The 23,987-nt window shown below is 35.9% G+C and overlaps 1 protein-coding gene across 1 annotated transcript in view; it reads right to left on the reverse strand.

Annotated features, from left to right (window-relative positions):
* The window catches only part of LOC117325863, an 84,145-nt gene that overhangs the window by 16,132 nt on the left and 44,026 nt on the right, over nt 1-23,987 (reverse strand). The window contains exons 2-5 of the mRNA XM_033882360.1: nt 14,274-14,453; nt 6,461-7,042; nt 1,565-1,630; nt 1,136-1,257 (exon numbers count right to left, since the gene is read on the reverse strand). Coding sequence (XP_033738251.1) covers nt 1,136-1,257; nt 1,565-1,630; nt 6,461-7,042; nt 14,274-14,349 — 846 coding nt within the window. The 5' untranslated portion in view covers nt 14,350-14,453. The remainder of the gene's footprint in view (nt 1-1,135; nt 1,258-1,564; nt 1,631-6,460; nt 7,043-14,273; nt 14,454-23,987) is intronic.

Here is a 23,987-nt window from a genome sequence, read left to right on the forward strand (position 1 = left end):
AACATCAATCCTACACTAGCCACCTCTTACTGAAACATCAATCCTATACTAGCCACTTCTTACTGATACATCAGTCCTATTCTAGCCACCTCTTACTGATTCATCAATCCTACACTAGCCACCTCTTACTAAAACATCAATCCTACACTAGCCACCTCTTACTGAAACATCAGTCTTACACTAGCCACCTCTTACTGAAACATCAATCCTACACTAGCCACCTCTTACTGAAACATCAATCCTACACTAGCCACCTCTTACTGAAACATCAATCCTACACTAGCCACCTCTTACTGAAACATCAGTCTTACACTAGCCACCTCTTACTGAAACGTCAATCCTACACTAGCCACCTCTTACTGAAACATCAGTCCTATACTAGCCACCTCTTACTGAAACGTCAATCCTAAACAAGCCACCTCTTTCTGAAACATCAGTCCTACACTAGCCACCTCTTACTGTAACATCAGATAATAATATAGTCTGTCCACGAATCTCGTGAGGGGAGCAATACATTTTAAATTCAATAATAAATCAGCAGTAATTAGCCGAAACCAATGCCATTATATTGTTTTTGCCAGTTCACGTTACTAGTGACATACAAACGTTATCTAATATAAACAAGTCTCCCCTGTCGTACAAGGTAATGCTATCCTGGGTGTCATTATATATTCCTTCGTAAGTTAACATTGTCTATCAGGAGGGGTAGTTTGACTGCATCGTCGCCTTGTTTCTAGATGCCGAGAATAACTACACTGGAGTGATTATTAGAGGAAATAACCACTGGCGCTTCTTGGTTAAGAGACATGCTCTTCATATATAGCTAACCATGTATACAAGTAATTTAAATTACAGGATATATCCGGGAGGGAAATGTAGCGAGATGGTCTAATGAAGCGGATAGTCGATAGACAATTTGCGTTGCACGATTTTGCAGTAAGAAGCAATCTAAACTACAACGACAAAATCATGGGAATGTTCATATATAATACAACATACTATTACGATTGTAACTAATTTTCGATATTACTATTTGTCTGTACTGTATAACTTAACATTGAACAATGCTTTGCGATATCGACAAAGCGTCATTTCCATTGTTTTCAATTGTTATCACCGCTCATGGTGTACTCACGCTGACTCCATGGCAACAAAGAGGAGTGGGTACGTCGTCATCGTCCCTGCAAACGAGTTGTGCCTTCCAGCGGCCAACCACATCTATCTGGACAGTGGCCAGAAGTTGTCCATTCTCTATGTCTAAATAATAAAGCAACACAGATTAGACTGTATACCATCATACAGCGGTGACAGTTTCTGTTACGTACTGTTGGTGATTTCCTTTCAAATAAAAAAAAAGATGCACTGTTGTTTATTTACACAATATTACAAAGCTGGATTGTACAAAAGACATCTTCCATTACATGTTATCCTAGTGTAATAAGTCACTAACCTAATGGTTTTGACCAGTTCATGAATTGGTGATGAATTCATTATTGCTATGTCATTCATTTTTGACAGAATAAGTCACCTATAATTGCCGGATGATAAGGAGAAAGTCACTTACTCGTAGGGGAATACAGAATGCAGCTCATCTCACTACTGAAAGACTCGGAACTCCTCGGCAGTCCCTCTACAACAAAAAAGTCATACAAATTACTATTTGGAAATTGAGTTAATAGGTGGTTCGATGTCGCGGTTGATATTATCCTTGTCTTTCCATAAAGATTTTATTTCCAAATCAGTTGTGAAGAGGTATTGAGTCACCTGCTACTTTTCCTCATATATACAGACCAACGTGTCCTCATACATACAGACCAACGTGTCTTCATACATACAGACTAACGTGTCTTCATACATACATACCAACGTGTCTTCATACATACAGACCAACGTGTCTTCATACATACATACCAACGTGTCTTCATACATACATTCCAACGTGTCTTCATACATACAGACCAACGTGTCTTCATACATACATACTAACGCGTCCTCATCGGACAGACCAACGTATCATCATACATACATACCAACGTGTCCTCATACATACAGACCAACGTGTCATCATACATACATACATACATACCAACGTGTCATCATACATACAGACCAACGTGTCATCATACATACAGACCAACGTGTCATCATACATACAGACCAACGTGTCATCATACATACAGACCAACGTGTCATCATACATACATACCAACGTGTCCTCATACATACATACCAACGTGTCCTCATACATACATACCAACGTGTCATCATACATACATACCAACGTGTCATCATACATACAGACCAACGTGTCCTCATACATGCATGCGTGTTATCATATATATAGACCACATGTGTGCTTCCATACAAGTCACCAGAAGTGATTTATATAAGTTGATGTAACTTATTTTTGATTTTTTTGTCGAAACTGAATCTAGCCAAGCATGAAAGATTTTACATCCAAAATACCAAAACGATCTTTTTTGTTTTATTTCTAGATCGAAAAAAACCCAAACTTTTAACAAAGTTGATTGTCGATGTCGTTTAATTAAAATTTTGCCTTGCTTTGCTGTCAACTTGAAAGTTTATATCAAAAAGACATTAAAATGTTTTATTCGTAACGAGGAAAAGATCCCCGCGATTCCGAACTGTATTCTAGCACTGCCGTTATACATAAACTTATCAAAATACAACATATACCTCTCTCTAGTTTGTTATCTATTACATCCTTCATACTTAATATCACCATGAGAAACCATCTTTCATTAAATTTTCACGTGACAACATAACACAATGAACCTTAGTTGCTTACAGAGCTGACATGATTTTCTAATTCTTATCGAGCTTCTTTAATCTACATTATGTACATCCATGCAGATGACGTCATTTCCTGTCTGTTTCATCAAATTTTCTGCTGCGACGGTTCCCTTTGGTATGCCTATGCTCGTAGTATGTTGAAGAGTTGTGTTTCGTATCGATATTTTGTAAGATTAATCCTGGTATTTTGAGAGTGATGATTTTTATTATTAATCTTTTATGATTTGTATGACGCACTTACGATAATACCTACCGCGATCTGGTGCTCCCTACTAATACTACCGACATGATCTCTGCATATACTCAACACTCGCTATTAACGGTTACGCGACTCACGTCAGCAACCATGGCGAACACTATCATTCCCATCAGTCAACAAAGAAAAGTTACGCTTAATCGAAAGAAGAAATTATATCCAGAAAGATAAATAGAACAAAACCTTATAGTTATTGTATACGTGTTCTTGCTAATATGTCGGCGTGGTATTTATACCATTCATTGTTCTTACACCAAACAAATGCGCACGAAAGTAGTATTAACTCGTAACTAGTTATACATTGATCATCCTTCAGTAGCACACGTAATAACAAACACACAGTAAAGGAAGCACCCGAGAGCAATTTATTTTAAACGGTTCATCGCTGTCGAAGGCAATGAACTTTGAAACGAATTGGTCTATTGAATTGCAATATGGATATATTCACCATGAGACAAATTAATTTAATACTTTTTATATGCATATATCCCTAATGTCTCTTTCTTACTTCTTTATTCAGCCAGAGGCTTGTCAGATGAATATTCCCCAAATGCATCACTCATACCTCTATCGCGCATTCTTATACACACAGGGATTCATCTATTTTAATACGTGTCCCATTTATATCACTAAATCATAAATTATGATAGACGCCATGACTGAATAAATGAATATCAAGACCTTCATGTTTTATTATGGAATGCATGGAAAAATGAAAACAGACAATTGTCCTAAATTAATATCTGATTTGATAGCCACTTGGTGTTGTGGAATATTCCACAGATAACATTTTGTTTAGAGACACATTCAACTGATATTATGAAAATTCAAGATAATATAATATATCATATCTAAATTAATGATACATCAAAAATGAAAGGTCGTCATTAAATGACATTACGTGTTGATCAGACGTTAAACAATACAAAATCACACCAAACGAATCATTAGTCAATATATATATAATATATATACAAAACAAAACATTGTGTAGTCTGCCAAATATACAAATAAACGGTATACATGTTAACTGCCTGTTACCTGCTGTAACATAAAATCAGATTCCTCTCTTCCCTTGTAAACGACCTTTATTATATATCGCTGTTGATACGACAATTGACATACCAATGTATCAAGATGATAGCTAATCTAATTGGAGGCGGTAACATATTCGTTAACTGTTTTAGTAAATCACATTTATCACCGGCGCAGTGATATAACGGAGTGGGCCTCATCGACACGGAGAAACACTCAGGCTTGTCCATGTCGGCGTAGAACGATTTATTAGTAACACGCTTTCTTACTTAATCCTGCTGGATGATGGTGGTGATAGTTAACTAGCTGTGTCCATTATGTCCGATTGAATATGGAGTACATATTACATTTTCTTATCAGGACTACCAAGACTGTCAACAGGTATATATCTCTATCGTAACAGCATACAATGACAGACAGTCGGCACGTAAGCTCAAATCGAGCTATAAAAGTACTAAATATAGTCAAGAGAATTACACATTTTGGATAAAAAATTGTTTCGCTATGACTAAGTTTATCGCCCCATTAACAGGCAGGGTCATTTTGAGGCGGGGTCTCCTTGTAGCAGTTGGTGACCACCTCATTAATACTTGTTTGTTTTTGTTTAACGTCCTATTAACAGCCAGGGTCATTTAAGGACGTGCCAGGTTTTGGAGGTGGAGGAAAGCCGGAGTACCCGGAGAAAAACCACCGGCCTACGGTCAGTACCTGGCAACTGCCCCACGTAGGTTTCGAACTCGCAACCCAGTGGTGGAGGGCTAGTGATAAAGTGTCAGGACACCTTAACCACTCGGCCACCGCGACCACCTCATTAATACAAACATACGGGAGGTCAGTCATATGCCATCCAGAGCAATTAGGGTAAAGTATGTTGCCCAAGGTTTGGTTTGGTTTTATTCGTTTAACGTCCTATCGACAAGGTCAAAGGACATAACCAAAACAACACAGAGAGAAATTATGGCGAAATAGAACAGACTTGGACATACGATACCAGTATACAGTCTACATGTTTAGGATGGTAATATCCACCCCATTTAACAAATAGATAGCATTAGATGCTGTGTAAGTATTAAAAGACGCCATCCCATAATGATAAAAGATATACCGTCCAAAGGGACAGGAACTTTGTACCCACTATATTGCATTGCCTATATCATTCATCATCGTTTTGTTTTATGTCTATATTATGATCCTTTAAGGGGGAAAAGATGGGAAGACTGTAATGAAACACTTAAAAATCACCAAAGACAGAGTAAACAAAATGTTCAAAAGGTAAAAAAGTATTTTTGACATGTAATTTTAAGGTTTTGTTTTAATTGAGTAATAGGACTGTACGGCGACCCGTACATTTTATAACACTAGGTTCCAACTCGTTTAAGGTATCAACACAAACTAGTAATTTGGACATAACGAACCCTTATAAATTACAGAAAGCCTAAATTTTACGTAATCGTTCTGATAATGTCTGTCGAAACAACATGTATATGGAGGTGTGCTGAGATCTTCAAATTCTGGGATTAGAGTAACACAGGGCTATATTAAAGCCGTACATGTGGTCTTCCGTACACGGAGCGCGCGTGTCACCCGTGGGTTGCATCACGCTATGCTTTAACAGGCTGTTATTAATGTTGGCGCTAAAGATTTTGTAAAATGCCTTAATATTGATGCTCTGCATGCAATACTCTCACATGTCATGTGCTCTGTGGCATGACTTGTAACACTACCCACGACATGGCTTCGTCAGTATCACATGGATGGTCTTGACGTTTTACGAATATTAGGTTTTCAGAAAATTGCTGAAGTTGAAAATGTCAATTATGAATGAATGACAAAAGCTTTATAAAAAAAAAAAAAAAAAAAAACCCACAGCGTTCGAGTTCGAATTTGGCAATCAATAAGAAAATTTAGAAAACACGTAATATTATGAATATGGAATACATGTTCAATATTTTATTGGCCAATGATAAAGAAAAAAAAAAAGAAAAAGAGTAAAAATAAAGAACAAAAAAACAAAAAAACTCAGATTGTGTTCGTTCTTGAGCAGGAAGTCAAATATATCAAGATTTAAAGAACATCTGTAATATAATAACGATCAATACTGTGACTTATTTCATTTTACATGTTTTTTATTTCGCGAAAAAATGTAGGTAGTTTTCATTGGGGAATGCTTGATAAAGCGACTGGAAGGGAGATATTTCTTAATAAGTAAGTAGTCATAATTTCTTGTTATCATCAAAACATTACATATTTCTGGCATTGTGAGGTTAATCGAAAACATAATTGATATTAATTTTCGAATTTGAATACAAATTCAACAGTGTACAAGTTTGTTTTGAAAATCTCAAACGTACTTACCACTCTTTAAATGGCGAACTAAACACCTGAAAAAATCACTCTCTCGAGCATCCAGAAATCCTAGATTCTGAAGTGGTTCTGGTATGGAACATTCCCTAAGTAAGACAGTGAGCATGCGTTGTCTGTATAGACTACATTGAGTCAAATTTTGAAGTACATCCTGGAATTCAAACCACGTTGACTTCACGTAATGCCTCGTGAGAACCACAACTACACGTTCGCTCAACATGGCAGCACAAAGTTCGTTTGGTAAAAACTTTGGTTGTGGCCCGTTGGAATTCCCGCCACTGTAGTAGCACCTGTAATTGTAAGGCTCTGATTGGAGCCTCGTTACGATATCGAAAACCCATGATTGATCCTCAGGAGAATGCGAAAAGAATACGTGATAACGGTATAAGTCCTGAAGGGGCGGAGCAGAGTAGATGACGTCCACTTCCAAACTCTCGGTATACGTGATAGAATCATCACACGTGTTGAGGTTCGAATATACGTCATTCTGGGATAATGACGTCAACGCATCTGTTTCGTCTTGTAGACTCAGCGAGTCATATTTGGATTCATTCTGCACAAGGGCCGCATGGTCTAAAAGTAACAACAAAAGTACGATTAATTTTATAAATGATGTCAAATAACAGATACATAGAAATCCAAATTACTACGTAAAGTTTGAAATATAAAAAATACATGCATAAATTTTTCTTCTTTTCCGATCGGAAGTAATATCGCAAAACGATTTACTGCAGAACATCGTCTTTTCAATATATAATATTATTAATTTTTTAACTGTACGTCAACACTTGACAGGTTATAAGGGCCAACAACTCGAGAGCATAAAACGAAATATCAAACAAAATATGTATAAATACACAATATGCTGGTACATACACAATACATTAAAAAAAAGATATATTGATTGTTTTCTGTGAAAAAGAAGACATTTATGTATAGGTTGCACAAGAACCCCTGATCTTCAAGGTGATCGCCTTTAGTCGCTTTCTACGATCATCATGCACTGGGTACAACGCTTAAAGGGTCGGAAATAACATAGAATGAATCTGGCAGTTAGGAAACTAAACTACTGCCGCAATAATTCAACATTTTATGTCGCTTCCGAGTCAATAACAGGTCACGAAATGAAAGAGAAAAAGTCAAATCATGAGAGGTGTCTCATATTCTCCTCTTATAACACGCTGTAAAACTTCATCTCCCTATGTCGTGTATGGCTGTCATTTCACAATAGACATTCAAACAAAAACTAATCAATCAAAACATTTAAACCAGTTGACGCCATGCCTGATTTTCACTTTAATTAATTTGCTTCAAAGGGAATTTCCATATAAAGCTGCAATAGAAAATGAAGCTTTTTTAGCTGTTGAGATATTTTATTTTTATTCATTTCCATTCTAACTTTACTTCTGGATTAATTATATGTTTTAGCTGTTGAGATCTTTTATTTTTATACATTTCCATTCTAACTTTACTTCTGAATTAATTATATGTATAAGTTTTATCTGTCTGTGCCGAAGGGATTACATATATAACAAGGAAACCTATATCGACTTACCCGAAAAAATGTTGTTCTGTTTCATCGGGTTTTGCATTTGTTTTTATGTTACAAGGCGACATTCACTTTTTTCTAACGAATTCTTAACATTTATGGATATGGAGTGTTGTTTTCGTTAGTCCCGTAAAAGGACCAGACAAGGACAGAATTGCCGTCACTTACTTGTATCTGTATGATTTAATCTTCCCTGTGACACGATAAGATCATTGAAGGCCATAACACGGTGAAACAGTGAAATGGTGGGCGACCAGGACAAGAATCGACAGGATATCAGATAAAAGCTGCAGACCATTTCAACGACCTCTTATGTCACACGATGGTTTCGTGTGATATATTTTCTCCTGTAGTTACAAAAGAGAGAAGCCCCAAAACACATAAAAATATTAATCTTCCTGTCCAGGAGTATCTATTGATTATCCATTGTCGATATGTACTCTCATGTCCATGATATAGTGTTGGATAATTATAACACTCTAAAGGACGTCATGTTGCTCAGGGTAAATGGTGGTAGATTCTCGGTTTGATTTGATTTGGTATTGTTTACTGCCAATAGAAAATCCAGTCATTCAGAACCATAAAACACCGGTACAAGACGCTTGTATTAGATACACATCAAGCTTCAGCTCAAATAGTTAAAGGTTCAGTTCTTAAGATCGTTCATATATCCGTGTATGCTATCTAATGGTTTATTATAGTTAATAATCAAATTCAAAGAAATTCAAGTCGATGTGTCGAGTTAGTATTCTTCAAAGGGATCGATATGAACCAATATACATTTTTGCATTAGAAATGTTCAAATTATTAAGATCTCCCCTCCTTCTCAGTAAGATATCTATTTCATAAAGTAAAATGAGCTGACACTTCTGGTGAAATGAGGGTATATAACTACTTCAAAATGAAGCTTATTTTAATATTCTCCAACACTTGATTTGTTAAGACAAGCACATTTAACCCATTACAGAAAAATACCAAATTGGCATTTTATACAAACTCTCCCAAATCAACCTCTTCAATACAGATGACATGCGTGTGGACAAGAGAGCATTCATTTTTTTGTAATTCCTTGATCATTCAATTTTGATTCATATGATAGATATATCTCGTACATTGTCGGTAATACTGCTTGATAAGAAGAAATGTTAAGCATGAGTTTTATTCATACAAAGTAAGATATGCATCAATTTTCAATGGCTCACGATTTACGTAACATTTTCGTCAAATTCTCATTCCTCAAAAGAGCATGCAGGTACATGTTATGGCAACATTGACATTCGATTGCATATATTGTGATGTCTCTAAACAGGTATGGATATGTTATAAACAGAATATTACATTCGTTAACATAAGATTTATGTCTTTTTGCACATTCTTTGTTCTATTTAGTTCAGAGATTCGGTGAAATGAAAGATGTCTGTTCCATATCGTCATATGAAAATAACAAAACAAGGAATATTCTCTGTGAGTAGGTTTTAAATCCTATGCCAATTATATCCACATTTTTGATATTAATATATAACAGGGGGAAAAAACTTTTTGGACAAAACATGCTAGAATAAACAATGAATCTAATTGTCTACTTTATTAGAATAACATAAACAACAACTTGCAGATACGAGAAACCGTTGCGTTGGCATTTTTGTAATCAGATTTTCCAGAATTCTCTGAACCATTACTCATTTTTAAGTCAATGTTTTGTAATTTGAAAATTTGCGTTTCATCTCTCCCTTCAGATTAATAAAAACCAAGGAATGATAAAACGGACAAATTCCAATTATTGTTTTTATTTTCCAGTGGAAAACAAAGTAGTGTTTAATTCAAATTTACTATCATGGGAATATATTGACAGAATTATAATTAAACTATTGTCACGACCGTGGATTTGAGGATTATTGGGTGGTAAGGGGATAAATTAACTTTTTTTGCAAGTGAAGTAACACGACGTAAGAACAATTTGGTATCTTATGCTGTAGTAATTAAAAGCATACAAATAAACACTCATAAACACCTGAACGAAGATTACTGCACACTCCAGGGAAATACAAGTTAACTTTTTCTGGATGCGAGTGGTCAGACAAAAGATGCCCTGATATATATTGCTATAGTAACACTTGTTGAAGGAGGGACGGGTCATATGCTTTGTTGAATAAATTCCCATGCTAAGATGATTGGTTTTGGAGAAGGGGTCTTATTTTTTTTTTTTTATTTTAGTATCTTCCCGTTCTTGTGTCCTAGTTTTCCATGTCCAATTTCCGATTTGTTTGCCTCTTAATACTATTTAATGTTATACTTTACATATACAATACAATAAGATGTACAACATCCGGGGAATCAATAGCAATTCCATCTTGCCACGATCTGATATACAAAAAAATAAGGTAGGAATCACGTTCATTATGTAAATTGTTCACGACATTGCGTCATGGCATTGTTATGTAACACCATTTTGTAATTGTCCTTTAGCATCACAACACAGTATATTGCTGTTGTACGATAACGTTACATACACGCAGGACCAGCAGGCGAGGTAGCCCACATCATCAATCTCCACTGCTGTTAAGATACAGCTATAAGATACCGTTATTTCCCAAGGGATCCAGCATTGTGTCTCATCTTCTCTCCATCGTGTTTCAATATATAAGTACGAGCATGTTGGTATCCTCTAGGCTAGAATATTTCTCAGCGTGTCAAGTATTTTTTATACTTTGTTGTTATTTATCCGTGTTCTGGTGTGGCTTTCCCATAGTAGCACGTAGCCTTTTGTGTTCCCGAAATGCCTGGTCACAGTAAGAAGATATCATGGTTTTGACGTTTCACTGTTAAATGTCCGATAACATCTATCATAATTTAAAAACGGCCTTCAAATACATGTCAAGTGAGTTTATTTGTTGAATGTGTGTGTTTTAGGAGTTTGCATTCTGATAGTTCTGCGGAACTGATGTTAACTTTGCAGGAGTAACTTTTAATTGTGGAGCATAGAGCTTACAATTGTGTTGGAGGTCTGAGCACTTGTTCTAGAAATATTGTAAAGGGTCAAAGTGGTTGGGCCTATTACATAAAAAATATTTTTAGTGGCGGGTAGAGTGAAATTCAATTCAATTGGACACTGCGGCTGAACAATGGATCAAATTAGCAATGACCATCCAAAAATTGAAATTCGAGATTGAAATGTTATTTCGAATTTACCTCATTAAAGTCCATCGTATGATGACGATTCTTTTTCAAATTTTAAACAAACAAATCTATAACTTATTTGCTTACACGATAAAAAGTCTAAATCACTATAAGAAAAAAATGTTCTTACTCACAATGAAAACATTTGTCGTTTACCAAACTAAAACCTATGTTATAGAGAAATAATGGAGAAATTTGACACAAACAGAAGAAATTACAGAAAGAAAGAGTAGACAGAAACGACATCACCATAATTAGTATTGTTAACGGGATAGCAGATCATTTACAAGAAACCAACCCCGATCCTAAAGGGCACTCACAATGAGTCGCCTCTAACACATGCAGTAAGATACAGCGGACACTTTTCACCCATTCCGAAACGGATCGGAGAAGAGGAAGCAAGTGAGCTTTTTCTTATCAAGACGTTTTGATTTTACTGATTAAGACAAAACAGCATTTACAGCGGATCCTTAAACAGAAGAACAATGCTTTATAAGAAAACATTTCAATCGTTTTTTAACCAGACAAAAAACAAAATGTATTTTCCTTATTTGGACCAAAGGAGGGCTACGTATGTCAATGTAATTAAACAACATAAAAAGGAAAGAAAGAAAAAAAACTTTTATGTGAAAAATTACGTTAAGAATCGATGAATTAGAGTGAAAATGTATCGGTTTGCCAACGAAGGAAAGCAGAGAACAGAAACATAACGACCAAATGGAGATATTGATGAATTCAGCCTAGAAGGTTGGTATTTAGAATGAGTGCAGTCCTACATCGTGTAAAACACTTTTTTCAACAATAAAGAAATATATTTTCATTGCCGCGTAACGCTAAGATGAATTTACCATTGTTCTGGTATAGTTATAAATGATAATAAAAGTATTCATATGAATCGTACTGCATACACCAGTTTACATGTTTAATTGGTGGTTTATACATACACAAATAGGGTTGGTTGGTTTATTTTCTTTAACGTCCTATTAACAGCTAAGGTCATTTTAGGACGGCCTCCCGCGTGTGGTGAGTGCGTATGTGTGTTTTGGGAGGCTGCGGTATGCTCATGTTAAGTCTCCTTGGGTAGTTCGGAACTTTTGCCGATTTATAGTGTTACCCCACTGAAGCATACTGCCGAAGACACAAATATGGATTACATATTATTAACCAGAACCGCAATTCTAACTCTAAACAGAAAACCTCTTTCGCAAATTTTAATGAACGAAAGTTTTTAACGAAACTATTAAAAAAGCTAAAGGTTGTTAAAATCTGGTGTTCCGGAAGGGTATGACTAGTTTAGAGACTGTTTTGATTCAAACGGTGCAATTATGATGAAATCGTTGGCCTATATGATTATACTATATGCTTATATAGTAATATTGCCTTCTGCATAATCGAATGTCTTGGGCTTAGACATCGTCGGATACCCACGGCTGATTGAACTACGCTATGCTACACTTAGCACCCGTGGGTCAACTCATTATCGGAATTTCAGTCAATCATATTGAAACACTTACTTTATAAAAGCTGCATATCAACAACTGTTGTGAGCGTATCTCGAATATTTAATATCAACAGATTTAATCCATTTTAGCAGAATATTATTGATATAATTTTGTCTGACACAGATGAAGAACTTCGTGAACGCCGCCAAGCTGTTGTTCGTGTTGTAAGCTAACTGACGTACAAATTCCATGCTACGCACACCTGGACCGTTCTTAATCTGAAAGAGTTTTGTTGAATGGTTTCTAATTATAGAGTGACGTCATTAAAACGAGGATTTTCTACTGACTTGACCAACGGGTGATACGTGTAGTGTAGCGTTGTGCAATCAACCGTGGGTGTCCGACGATACAGCTTAGAGGACATCGGAGAAAAAGATAATATGTTGTACTCACCCTAGATTAGTAATAGTGATATTGCTTTTATTAAAGTATTCAATAACAAAGATGAATCCGACGCGACACACATTAAGATAAACACTCGGATCAAATCATTATACATTGTATAGACAAATATACGAATTTTTGATAGTATTTGTTTAAACGAAAACTCTTTGTAATTAATAAACTATGACTTTAGTGTAATGGTAGTCACCTGTATTTTTCAATAAATAAATGGCATTCATATTAAAACAATCACGACGGAAACAATGTGTTGTACTAGACAGAGAATGAGAAATTGCTGTTATCATTTAAATGTCTTGTACTCTAATCTACAGCCCTATAAACAGACATTTTCCCTCTTTGTAGTGGAGGAACGCCGATGCCGAAAGCAAACGTATCTGATGATTTCATGGCCAACTTGCATTAGCAGTGACATTGAGACTTGAACATTTGGTGAATTATGTATTTTGATGGTGCTTCAAAATCACTTGATGGTACAATTAACACGAAACATAGTCCTGTCTGACAATAAGATTCTCCAAAAAAGATACGAAGGTAGTGTATCAGGAGGAAATACTCGATATTGGCGTTCGTGAAAGGATGCACAGAATTCTCGTTAATGAGTAGTAAAGATTTACGATCCGAACTGACTCTATTCCTAGTATCCGGCTTTGGTTCCGGTAATTACAGTATATTATCCACTTACACCTTGATCTGAGTCAGCAATGCGCTTTGATGGTAAGACTCGTCTGATGGTCTCGGACAATACATCAATATATCTCACTTCGTGGAAGGAGACAATGTGACAGACAACTTATTAGTTGCTTTTATGACAATCTAAGATGCCGTGTTTCAGTTTTAGCATTATAGCCACTGTATCGGTACAATAAACTATAATATATCATTTTATTACTGTCTCTACAAAACATACATCAATCTCCCGTTACTCAAGTTATGTGTATTCTTAACATGACGGCAAGATAACGCCATATACTATGAAAATATGTTTCTTTCTGTGTACATTATTCAAAGTGATGACCGTTTGCTAAGCAGTGGTGGTTATATTACATAGACAATATTCTTTTCTGGCATGAAAAAGAACCATAGAAGTGGGTTAAAACACAGAAATATCGAAAAGAGAAAAACATCAATGAATTAAGAACATGTAAAAATTACAGAAATGTGCGTTTGTTACTTTTTACTGATTTCTTCTTCCATCTTGAATGTTTAGCATTTGACTTCTTAGTCAACTTCGTGTATGAAACAGCCATATTTGACAAGCAGCATCAGCCATAGGAATTCTGCTTTGAGTATTGTTCATACAAAGTTTTTATGTACCAAGTTCATCTATAGCGGTGACAGCTTCATACACTGACTGTAAAGATAATTAAATTGATTTATATTAATGAATGTTGTACACATGGCAGTTTCCATATAAAGATTTACAACACACGTTTCAGCAGTTAATGACCCAGGTATAGATTCCCCTACAATAAACAGCTTTTATAATGATTTGACATTTACAACACAAAAACAAAGTAAAAATATAGATTTGAAACAAAAGACGAAGATATAATGCTTATTGGATGTGTTCGTCCATATTTGAGTTTATTGACTGAGACACAAAATCCGCATGTACAAACTGCATCTCATCCAATATGGTACACTATGTGGGAGTGTCTGTATATATATATATATATAGCAGTATGACAATCCACGATACTATGATAAGCGTCGCCTCGAGATTGGGAGATCTAAAAAAGATGTTGTTTGTTGTAATCTTACTGTTCTTGTTGTTTGTAACAAATGCTTGATAGCTTGCGTGAAATAGGTTAAAGTGTAAGCATTTAAGATGTTTACCTTTCCCGCTACCAATGAGGTATTTTATATCAAGAATCTACACAATGTGTGTAAGTTTTTGTTCTTGTGTGTTGTTAATGTATTTTATTTATGTATAACTCCTATATCAACATATTCCACAGACAAATACCGACTGGTGTGTTTCATACAACCGTCTGCTTGGCAGAATCCATAATATCCTTTGAATTAAACACAAATACATATTAACCTTGCCTTGAATATGAGCTGTCTGGGAAGAGGAAATGAAGACTTTAAATGTTTTATAGCTTCTTACCATCTGAACAATATAATGGTTCCTGCAAAATTTCGGAAAGGAAACATTAGCACATGTAGTAGATTGCATTTAATAATTCTGTCTGATAGGGGTAGGCAAACCCGAACACAGTTCCATGATTAACATCAGAGTATTTTCCTGCCATACGCAAGATAATAAAAAGCAGTCAACAGGATGTAGGTGAGTCAGTGTCAAAAGAGGACGGGTGTCAGGGAGACGTCAACGGTGATATACAAAAATAGGGGAGTGGAAGAGGAGGTGGGGAGGGCGAGAAGAAAGAAAGGGAAACGCATATCAATGTAAACCCCTAGTGTTGCAAAAGGCGAAGCTTATAATTTAGGTATCAATAGAATAAACATACATCTCAATTGTACAGGGGAAGAAAGAAAGATTGGGAGTATCCAAAGACAAAATGAAATAGGGTCGACAGGTCTTGTTATAGGGTTCTCACGTGACCCCTTATAGGGTTCTCACGTGACCCCCAACTAATGACGACACCAGAAAAACTCCAATCATATAGATAGTCTTGCCTCATCAACATTTCTACAAGGATCAACATACAGTGGACCAGTTTATCAGTTACAGTCATGACTCATTTAAACCTTTTCTACAGAAGCTCAAAAAAAGACAATGATTAAAGATGACTCTTTATTCCTAAATCGGACCATTCATTTTGAAAAGGTTTCAAGTTCAAAGAAATCAAAAACTTCTGGTAATAAAAGCACCTTACATTTATGTAGTTGTGTTACAAAACTATGAAATATACTATTTTGTAGAGCGTCAATCGATTTTTGCTGAAACCAAAAGTGTCACAATAGTATAAAACCTTTAAATCATTGAATATAGATGAACGACCTACTTTTATCACCAGTACAAATACAACATCTGTATATTACTAGATAGAACGTCGTTGTAAATGGAATACGTTTTATATGAAAACAAGAGGCCAAATGTGCCTTATCGCTCACCTGCTTCTAGAGCAACTTTGATGTTGATCTAGGTCATGTATGTAGATGCAAACCTGATTACCACTAAATTTACATGTAAATAAATGTTGTAGTCCTGCATTCAAGCATACTTTTGGCCAATTACCAGGTTTTGTAGTCTTCTTGCTATCAAAAAATTATTGTTAAATTTTTTTAACATATTTGACTTCTGTCGCCTTGAATGAAGATCAAAGTCATTCATTTGAACAAACCTGGTAGCCCTTCATCTAGCATGCTACAGACTCATTTTTTTCAGGTAACTGGGTTTCGTGGTTATTGAAAATATTTCTTTCTATTTGACCCCGTGATCCTGAATTTGTGTCATAGTCATTCATTTGAACAAACTTGGTAGCCCCTTTCCCCAGCATGGTACAGGTCAAATATCAAGTAACTGGGCCTCAATGTTATTGAGAGGAAGTCGTTTTTAAGATTTTATCCTATTTGACCACTGTGATCTTGAATATAGGTCAGGGTTATTCAGTTGAACAAACTTGGAAGCCCTTAACCCAAGCATGCAACAGAACGAATAGCAGGTCTGTGTGTCTCACAGTTATTGACAAAAAGTATTTATAATGACTTTAAAACAGCTGTCTTCCTCATAAAATATAAAAATACCATTGTCATGTGTGTGAGGAAACATCAATACATTCCCTATAGATGTAAACAGGGTGTAATAATATACATTATACATGCATTAAATACAAACCATTACTAGGTAACTCGATCTGTCGTTGATATTTATCTCGTACAAATCTTGCATGTATTCAAACTGCGACAAGTATGCGAAATATAATGCAACAATCCCATCAAGATTTTATATTTGGTGTTAGATTAACCCGTGTGTTTAATATAAACCTCCAAACAAATCAACACTCGGAACCAGTGTTTCCTACAAACCTCCATACAAACGAATACTCGAAACCCGTGTATTCTTACAAACCTCCAAACAAATTAATACTCTAAATTTCTTAAATAAATTAATACTGTAAACCTGTGTTTCTTTCAAACCTACAAACTAATTAATAGCCTTCCGTGTTTAGTGTTTCTCGTCCAGAGGAGAAGCTTAATTAAGATATTGAATAAACATTTGAATGAAATGTTAAATGCTGCAAGGTATTTTTTTCTGTGCAAGTCATGCCTAACCAAGCTGTTGCCGCATTACCGGAAGTACAATCTGGTACTAGTCACGTGTCTACAGACCGTTAGTGATGTCAAAAAATTAACGCTCTTTAGTCACGTATTGATGTTACATATTGACTGAGAATATATATACTAAAGATATCTCTGTGTCAAAGTCTCGGTAGCGTGAAACATAAGTATTTTTCATATATCACACCGACTATATATCTAAAATGGGACTTTCATTTCGACTTAGTAAGAATATTCTTAGAACTGTCTGACAGAAAATCCTCGAGAAAAACAACTGTGCAAAATAAGAATTCTTCGTTTGAACTCGGTACGCCAGTCCTAATTTGAAACACAACTCATTAAGGATTAAAAAATACACTCCATCTCTTAGTCTTCTAAACATTGATTGCAATGATATCAAAGAAATTAAACATCGCTATCTACAGTTGCGTGTTTGGAGAGATGGACAAATCAATGTTCTCTTACTAATTAAGTATCATTCGAGGAGACATAAGGGTTTAGAGCACGCTGAGCTCTAAAATGAGGACAAATGTTGAAATGTATCCATAATTATCATAACGAGGGCATTAATCTCTACAAAGGTAGAAATGAATGATGAAATAGCAGGTTTACGTCAATACTACCTTGTTTTATTATTACTAATGAGTATTTACTAAGTGTCATTCCTGTTTTGTTCACGTGTTGATATTTGAAGGGGCCTCACAGGAAATATGTCATATGTATAGATTAGCGCCCTGGTGGAGTTTCACATTAAAATCTATTTTACATTCTTTGGTTTCCACTTAAACATAAACACGTGGATAATGATGGATAATAACACATAAAACCCTATTCCAAGATTTGATTCAACGATGTCGCCATACATTTGACTTTTTATGTGAGTGATCTTTATTTAATACGTATATCATCCTTATCTTAATATGATTCGGTTACGACGTATATACGCATTTTCATTGGTATATTACATATAATTCGTTAGTATACAGAAAACACGATGTAACATAAATAGTATTCTTACCACATATTGACCGTTACTTATCCGGCTAAAGTGGCTCTTTTAAAGGACATATCCCCTTTATAGGGATTTCCGTGAGAGTTGTCGACTACTGACAGTAACATTAACAACACAAGGTATCGAGAGGTCAGGTTGATAAAGACCACAAGGAAGGTCTTTGGCTGACATCATGAACACATTTGGAAATATTCTACATATTTGTGCGATTTGAAGTCAGACGTATTTGATGTATGTTGCTATGCCAAGTGGTGTCGTTATGACCATACTAACTCTTATTCTAGCCTAACCTAACTTCGACCTAGATTCACATGAAGGGTGATTCTTAACCCAACTTCAACCTAGATTCACATGAAGGTTGATTCCTAACCTTACTTCGACCTAGATTCACATGGCGGGTGATTCCTAACCTAACTTCGACCTACATTCACATGGATGGTGATTCCTAACCTAACTACGACCTAGATTCACATGGAGGGTGATTCCTAACCTAACTACGACCTAGATTCACATGGCGGGTGGTCCCTAACCTAACTACGACCTAGATTCACATGGAGGGTGATTCCTAACCTAACTCCGACCTAGATTCACATGGAGGGTGATTTCTAGCCTAACTTCGACCTAGATTCACATGGAGGGTGATTCCTAACCTAACTACGACCTAGATTCACATGGAGGGTGATTCCTAACCTAACTTCGACCTAGATTCACATGGAGGGTGATTTCTAACCTAACTTTGACCTAGATTCACATGGATGGTAATTCCTAACCTAACTTCGACCTAGATTCACATAGAGGATGATTACTCTTTCGGAACATCTGGTCCTTTTTCAGTTGTCTTGACAGGTTCGCCCTTGGTGGGATGTCCCGTTGGGTGTCTTGGGCTTTATGCTTTAGGGAGGTAGCACAAAGAGATAAAAACAAACAACGCAGCCTCCCAAAATACACACTAACTCACTAACGGGTGCATGTTGGGTACAGGGGAGGCCGTTTTTAGATGTTGTTAGGACGTTAAACAATGTTAAATCTAAACCTAAACCATGCAAATATATATCTTCACCCCCCGATTAATTGATTTGAGTTTGAATTATCTATTCAATTATAGTGAATACTACTCCAGTATTTTCACTTGTAGATTTGTTGAAGCAAATAATCCAGCAAGGCTTGCTCAATCCTCCTGGAAGGAGACTTATGTATAATATGTGTTCCGGAATCAAATATGCGTAAAGCATTTCGATAACAAAATGCATCTCACATACCGAGCGGTCGATTAATTAAGTAAACCTTCTGTGTTTGGAAAGTGTATTTCAATCAATACTCTCGCTAGAGAATCATACTCCCCATCACTCATGTCAGACATGGCACAATTTTGGGGAAAAGGCAAAAAAAACTTATTTTCCGGTGTTTTTTTCTGACTACGCTTGTACAAAAACAATGAAAACGTGAAATGAAATATTCGATATCCCATGACGACTTAGTCTTTACAACATGTAGGACCAAAGGTCGAATATCCATCAAAATCACTCGAAGAGCATCCCTCCTCAACGTTAGCGTGATTTTAATTAATAATGACGAACTCTAGCGTTATAAAATTATGTTTGGTTTTTACGTAGTTGTCGAGTGGCGTCTTATTCAGTTCCTCTTGGAACTACTGTTGGACGCATAATATTAAAGATGGCAAGGAACGAAATGTTGTAGATAATATGCCGATACTCTGGCCTTGATAAATTTAACAATTAAACGCTTGTTAGAATGTACTTATTGTCATATTGCTGACATTAAAATAGAATGGCATTAGTGCGCCATAACTGTTTATCTATCATCAAGATTGCATTAACATTGACAATAAATCCAATCTAACACTTGTTATAATGGCATTTATCTGTATCTCTGTCTTTCTTTAATAAATATGTGCTTTATTTTCACCCGTTTCCCGGTATGTTCATACTCTATGAAAGAACGGCGTCTTTAAATCAAATTTATTTCTGTGATTGATTCGCAAGTAACCTGACACACGATGCAAAGCCTTGTCGTGAAGGTGATCAAGATGCCGCCGAAAGATGTCATAGCAACGCAATTAATCTTAATCATAATCCTCTCCGCCTTTGTTTCATCCGAAGCGCATTGCGTTGGTCCAAATGACGTAACAATCACGTCATATGATCTAGACTGCATTTATGTCCCTGCGGCGCCAAATGTAAATATTCATGCGAAATAAGTTTGTCGTGGTAAAACACGGAAATATAATTCAGTGACAAAGCAGCAACTGTAATCAACGAAAAACGAGTACACGGTTGCATGTAATAACATTTCTCACTCTCGCGCGCGAATGCCGTCTCGTCCAACACAAACTGTTGTCTCAATCCTACAATTGTCATTACATATAAAGGCCTCTACTGCCTACGTACGGATCTCAAATAGTCGACGACATGAATATTGATGGGGACGAAATGAGCAATGCAGTGCATATGACATAGTTGAAAGCATTTGAGACTGCCTATCGATACAGAAAAAGATAGAAACGTGATAGGTCGTACATAACATTAGACTCAATGCCTTGAGTGAAAAAAACATACGCTAGATTACAGACAAAAAACAAAGTGCTTGGGCGCTTGTGAAATATCGTTTCTCCATCGTGTCCAAACATGCAAGATGAGAGAAAATATATACCATATGTTTGGTCGCACATAGCATAGTAGAATCTCTGTCTCGAGTTCAAAACATGGCGTATTTACGACAAACAACAACCTGCTGTGTTGAATGCAAAAGAAGAAGAATTCTCTCTAATCCAAAACATGGTAGATTACTGATACTGATAGGTGTGATTGTAGCATCGCTTGATTTTGAGTCCATAAAGAAATGCTGTGTACAAACATCCGAACTTGGGGGTCATTGACACCTAATACAATTCAACTCGTACAGAATTTAAACAATGTCGGCAAGTACAACTTCCCATTGAAATAGAAAATACAAATCGAAGGAAATATTTTTAACACCGCGAATTGTTGTAATCACATTGTGCCAGTCTGACAGAATTTGTAGAAGGGTGGAATTGTCAGTCTTAAAATAGCCATCGGCGGAATGGGAATTTTAATCTAATGCTTAATGAACATGTTGTGTTTGATTTTTCCATGGTGAAATTCCAAAGCATTTTCCTTGATCCAAAAGTACATGCTGCACACGACATAACAAATCACGTGACACACATCACCAATTCTAAAGACGCGTGCATTTTCATCATAAACGTATTAATAATACATGACGGTTACTGCTGTTTAATCAAGGTCTAATAATCTCATATCATGTATATAAAGTTGCAAATTTGATTAATGTGTACGATATATGTATGTGATGCCGTCCTTAAATAAACTTCGCGGTTGACGTTAAACATTACTAAACCAAAACAAAGCAAAACAACCTACACAACATGGACTAAAATTTAGTGCATTTCATTGATATAATATCGACAACTTAACGTACAGACGACTAGTGTCCCTAGCATCACAGACGAATCTTAGAAAGGCAACTATATTATGTATGTTTATCGTTCTTAATCGGTATTGATATTATACAATTTAATTGAAAGAAAGCATTCACTTTATAATTTCTTTTGACTTGGCTAGTAAGGTTTGCTGGTTGACATTAGTTCCGAAATGTTTGTAACACTGTATTCTACGTCTGTGACAACAATAGGAAATATCGACATAATATCGATGGTTTTATTTTGTTTTATTTAACATCCTACCAGCAACTATGGTCAGATGCGAGATGCATACGTGTAGTCTATGTAAGGCTGAGGCTGCGATATGTCCATGTCTGTCTATTTGAATATGATGTTGACTTTATAGTACGAAGCAATAACTCAAACTGAAATCGACTAAACGAGTTTAAATACAAACAATACTATCTATCAAAATGGAGACTCTTGAAAAAAAGCACAAGGTTAATACGACCATGTGCTCCGGAAAAATAAGCGTCTTCTGCTTCATCGATGACACTGGCAATACAGATCTAGATCAAACCTTGGTTAAGTCACAATCTAAAATAAGAGTTAGAGTGGTGACAAAAGAATCACTGGGCACATCAACAAGCATCAAACGCGTTTGCCTTCATATCACATAGGGAAATATAATATTTCTAAATGAGATAGTGATTTGCACAATAAAACCTTTTTATGGCCTTCATCGACCTGCATCTCTGGAAACCTTGTTTTGTTACTTTTCTCTGTCATTATTATAGTCGACATCTTTCATTGGAATCGTGATAATGGGAACAGTGTTATTGACAGTGGCACCATCTCAGAGTATGAATTTTCAAGAATTACTTAGTTAACACAAATTATGGGATTTTGATCTTCTTTCCTATATCATATGATATTTATATTATTTTTTTTATTTTCAGATTTCAATATTAGTCAATAGATTAAATTTTGTGACCAGTAATTCGCGGATTCGTTCTGATATGATATCCAGTCGATCTAAGAGACTTAGTGCGTTAGCACTTTAAAATCGACATCAGTTTTGTGCCATAACAAGGAGACAAACAAGAACATACCACAGCCTCTCAAAAACATTCACTACACGCATTCATCTCGCACACAGGGATACCGTTCTTAAATGCTGTTGATATGACGTAAAACCAAACCAACAAGTCACTTAGCATCTAAAATTTCGTTTTAATTTCCGTTCTTTTCAATGCTAAAAAAGCACATGACAGGACGACGATAACCAATATAAAACCTAGCCTATGAAACATTTCATGGAGACAATTTATCGGGCGATTTCATACTTCAGAGAACAATTAATTACGGGGTGATGCGCTAACATTAACTACATGTGGTGAGGGATTTAATGATCATTTAGTCAGGAAAGCAATCTTGGATGTGAAATCCTCGTTACTAATTTGATTCGGAGCATCCTAAACATTTCATAGAATCACAGTAATCTGTGTTTGGTCGTGAAATTAAATTTCTGGATTATTTTTGTTCTCATGCATTTTATGGGTTTTTTTTATGTATTCACGGAGGTTTTTAAACCATTTACAATTTCGAAAATCACAAAATACGGTTTTCTGTTGTTTCCTGAAAATGGATGTGTTGGATCAACACATAATGTCGGAATACAATTTTAAGGTATCTGAATTTTTATAACACAGACACGCTTTACCGTCCTAGCAACATCCTGGATGATATGTGGACGGATGTCGAGATATAAAGAAAACAAAGAACAGAAAGACCAAGTAGTGAGGAAAGAAAGGAAAGATTTAAGATCCCAAGTGTTGCAATGGGGACAGAAGATCTATTTTGGAGTGTTGACTGTTCCCTAAACTGAAGCCATTGGAGAAACCACCTCCGACCAAGCAGGGAGACATGTACAATAAGTCGTCCTTTTACGACATCCAGTGAGATACAACCTAGTAAATCATCGCTAATGCACGAGAATCACAAGAGTATGATGCACGTAAGTGGTATGACAGGACTCTTGTCATCCCAAGAGCTTTCACATGTCAATGTCAAAAGATGCCCATTTTCTATATAGTATATTGATGTAAAATTTGACTTCAATAACCAACTATGTAGCGTTTCACGGTCTTTAATTGATTAAACTAGTTTATTCAAGGTTTTTTTTC

Source organism: Pecten maximus, chromosome 4 (genome assembly GCF_902652985.1).
Source record: "Pecten maximus chromosome 4, xPecMax1.1, whole genome shotgun sequence".
NCBI lineage: Eukaryota > Metazoa > Mollusca > Bivalvia > Pectinida > Pectinidae > Pecten > Pecten maximus.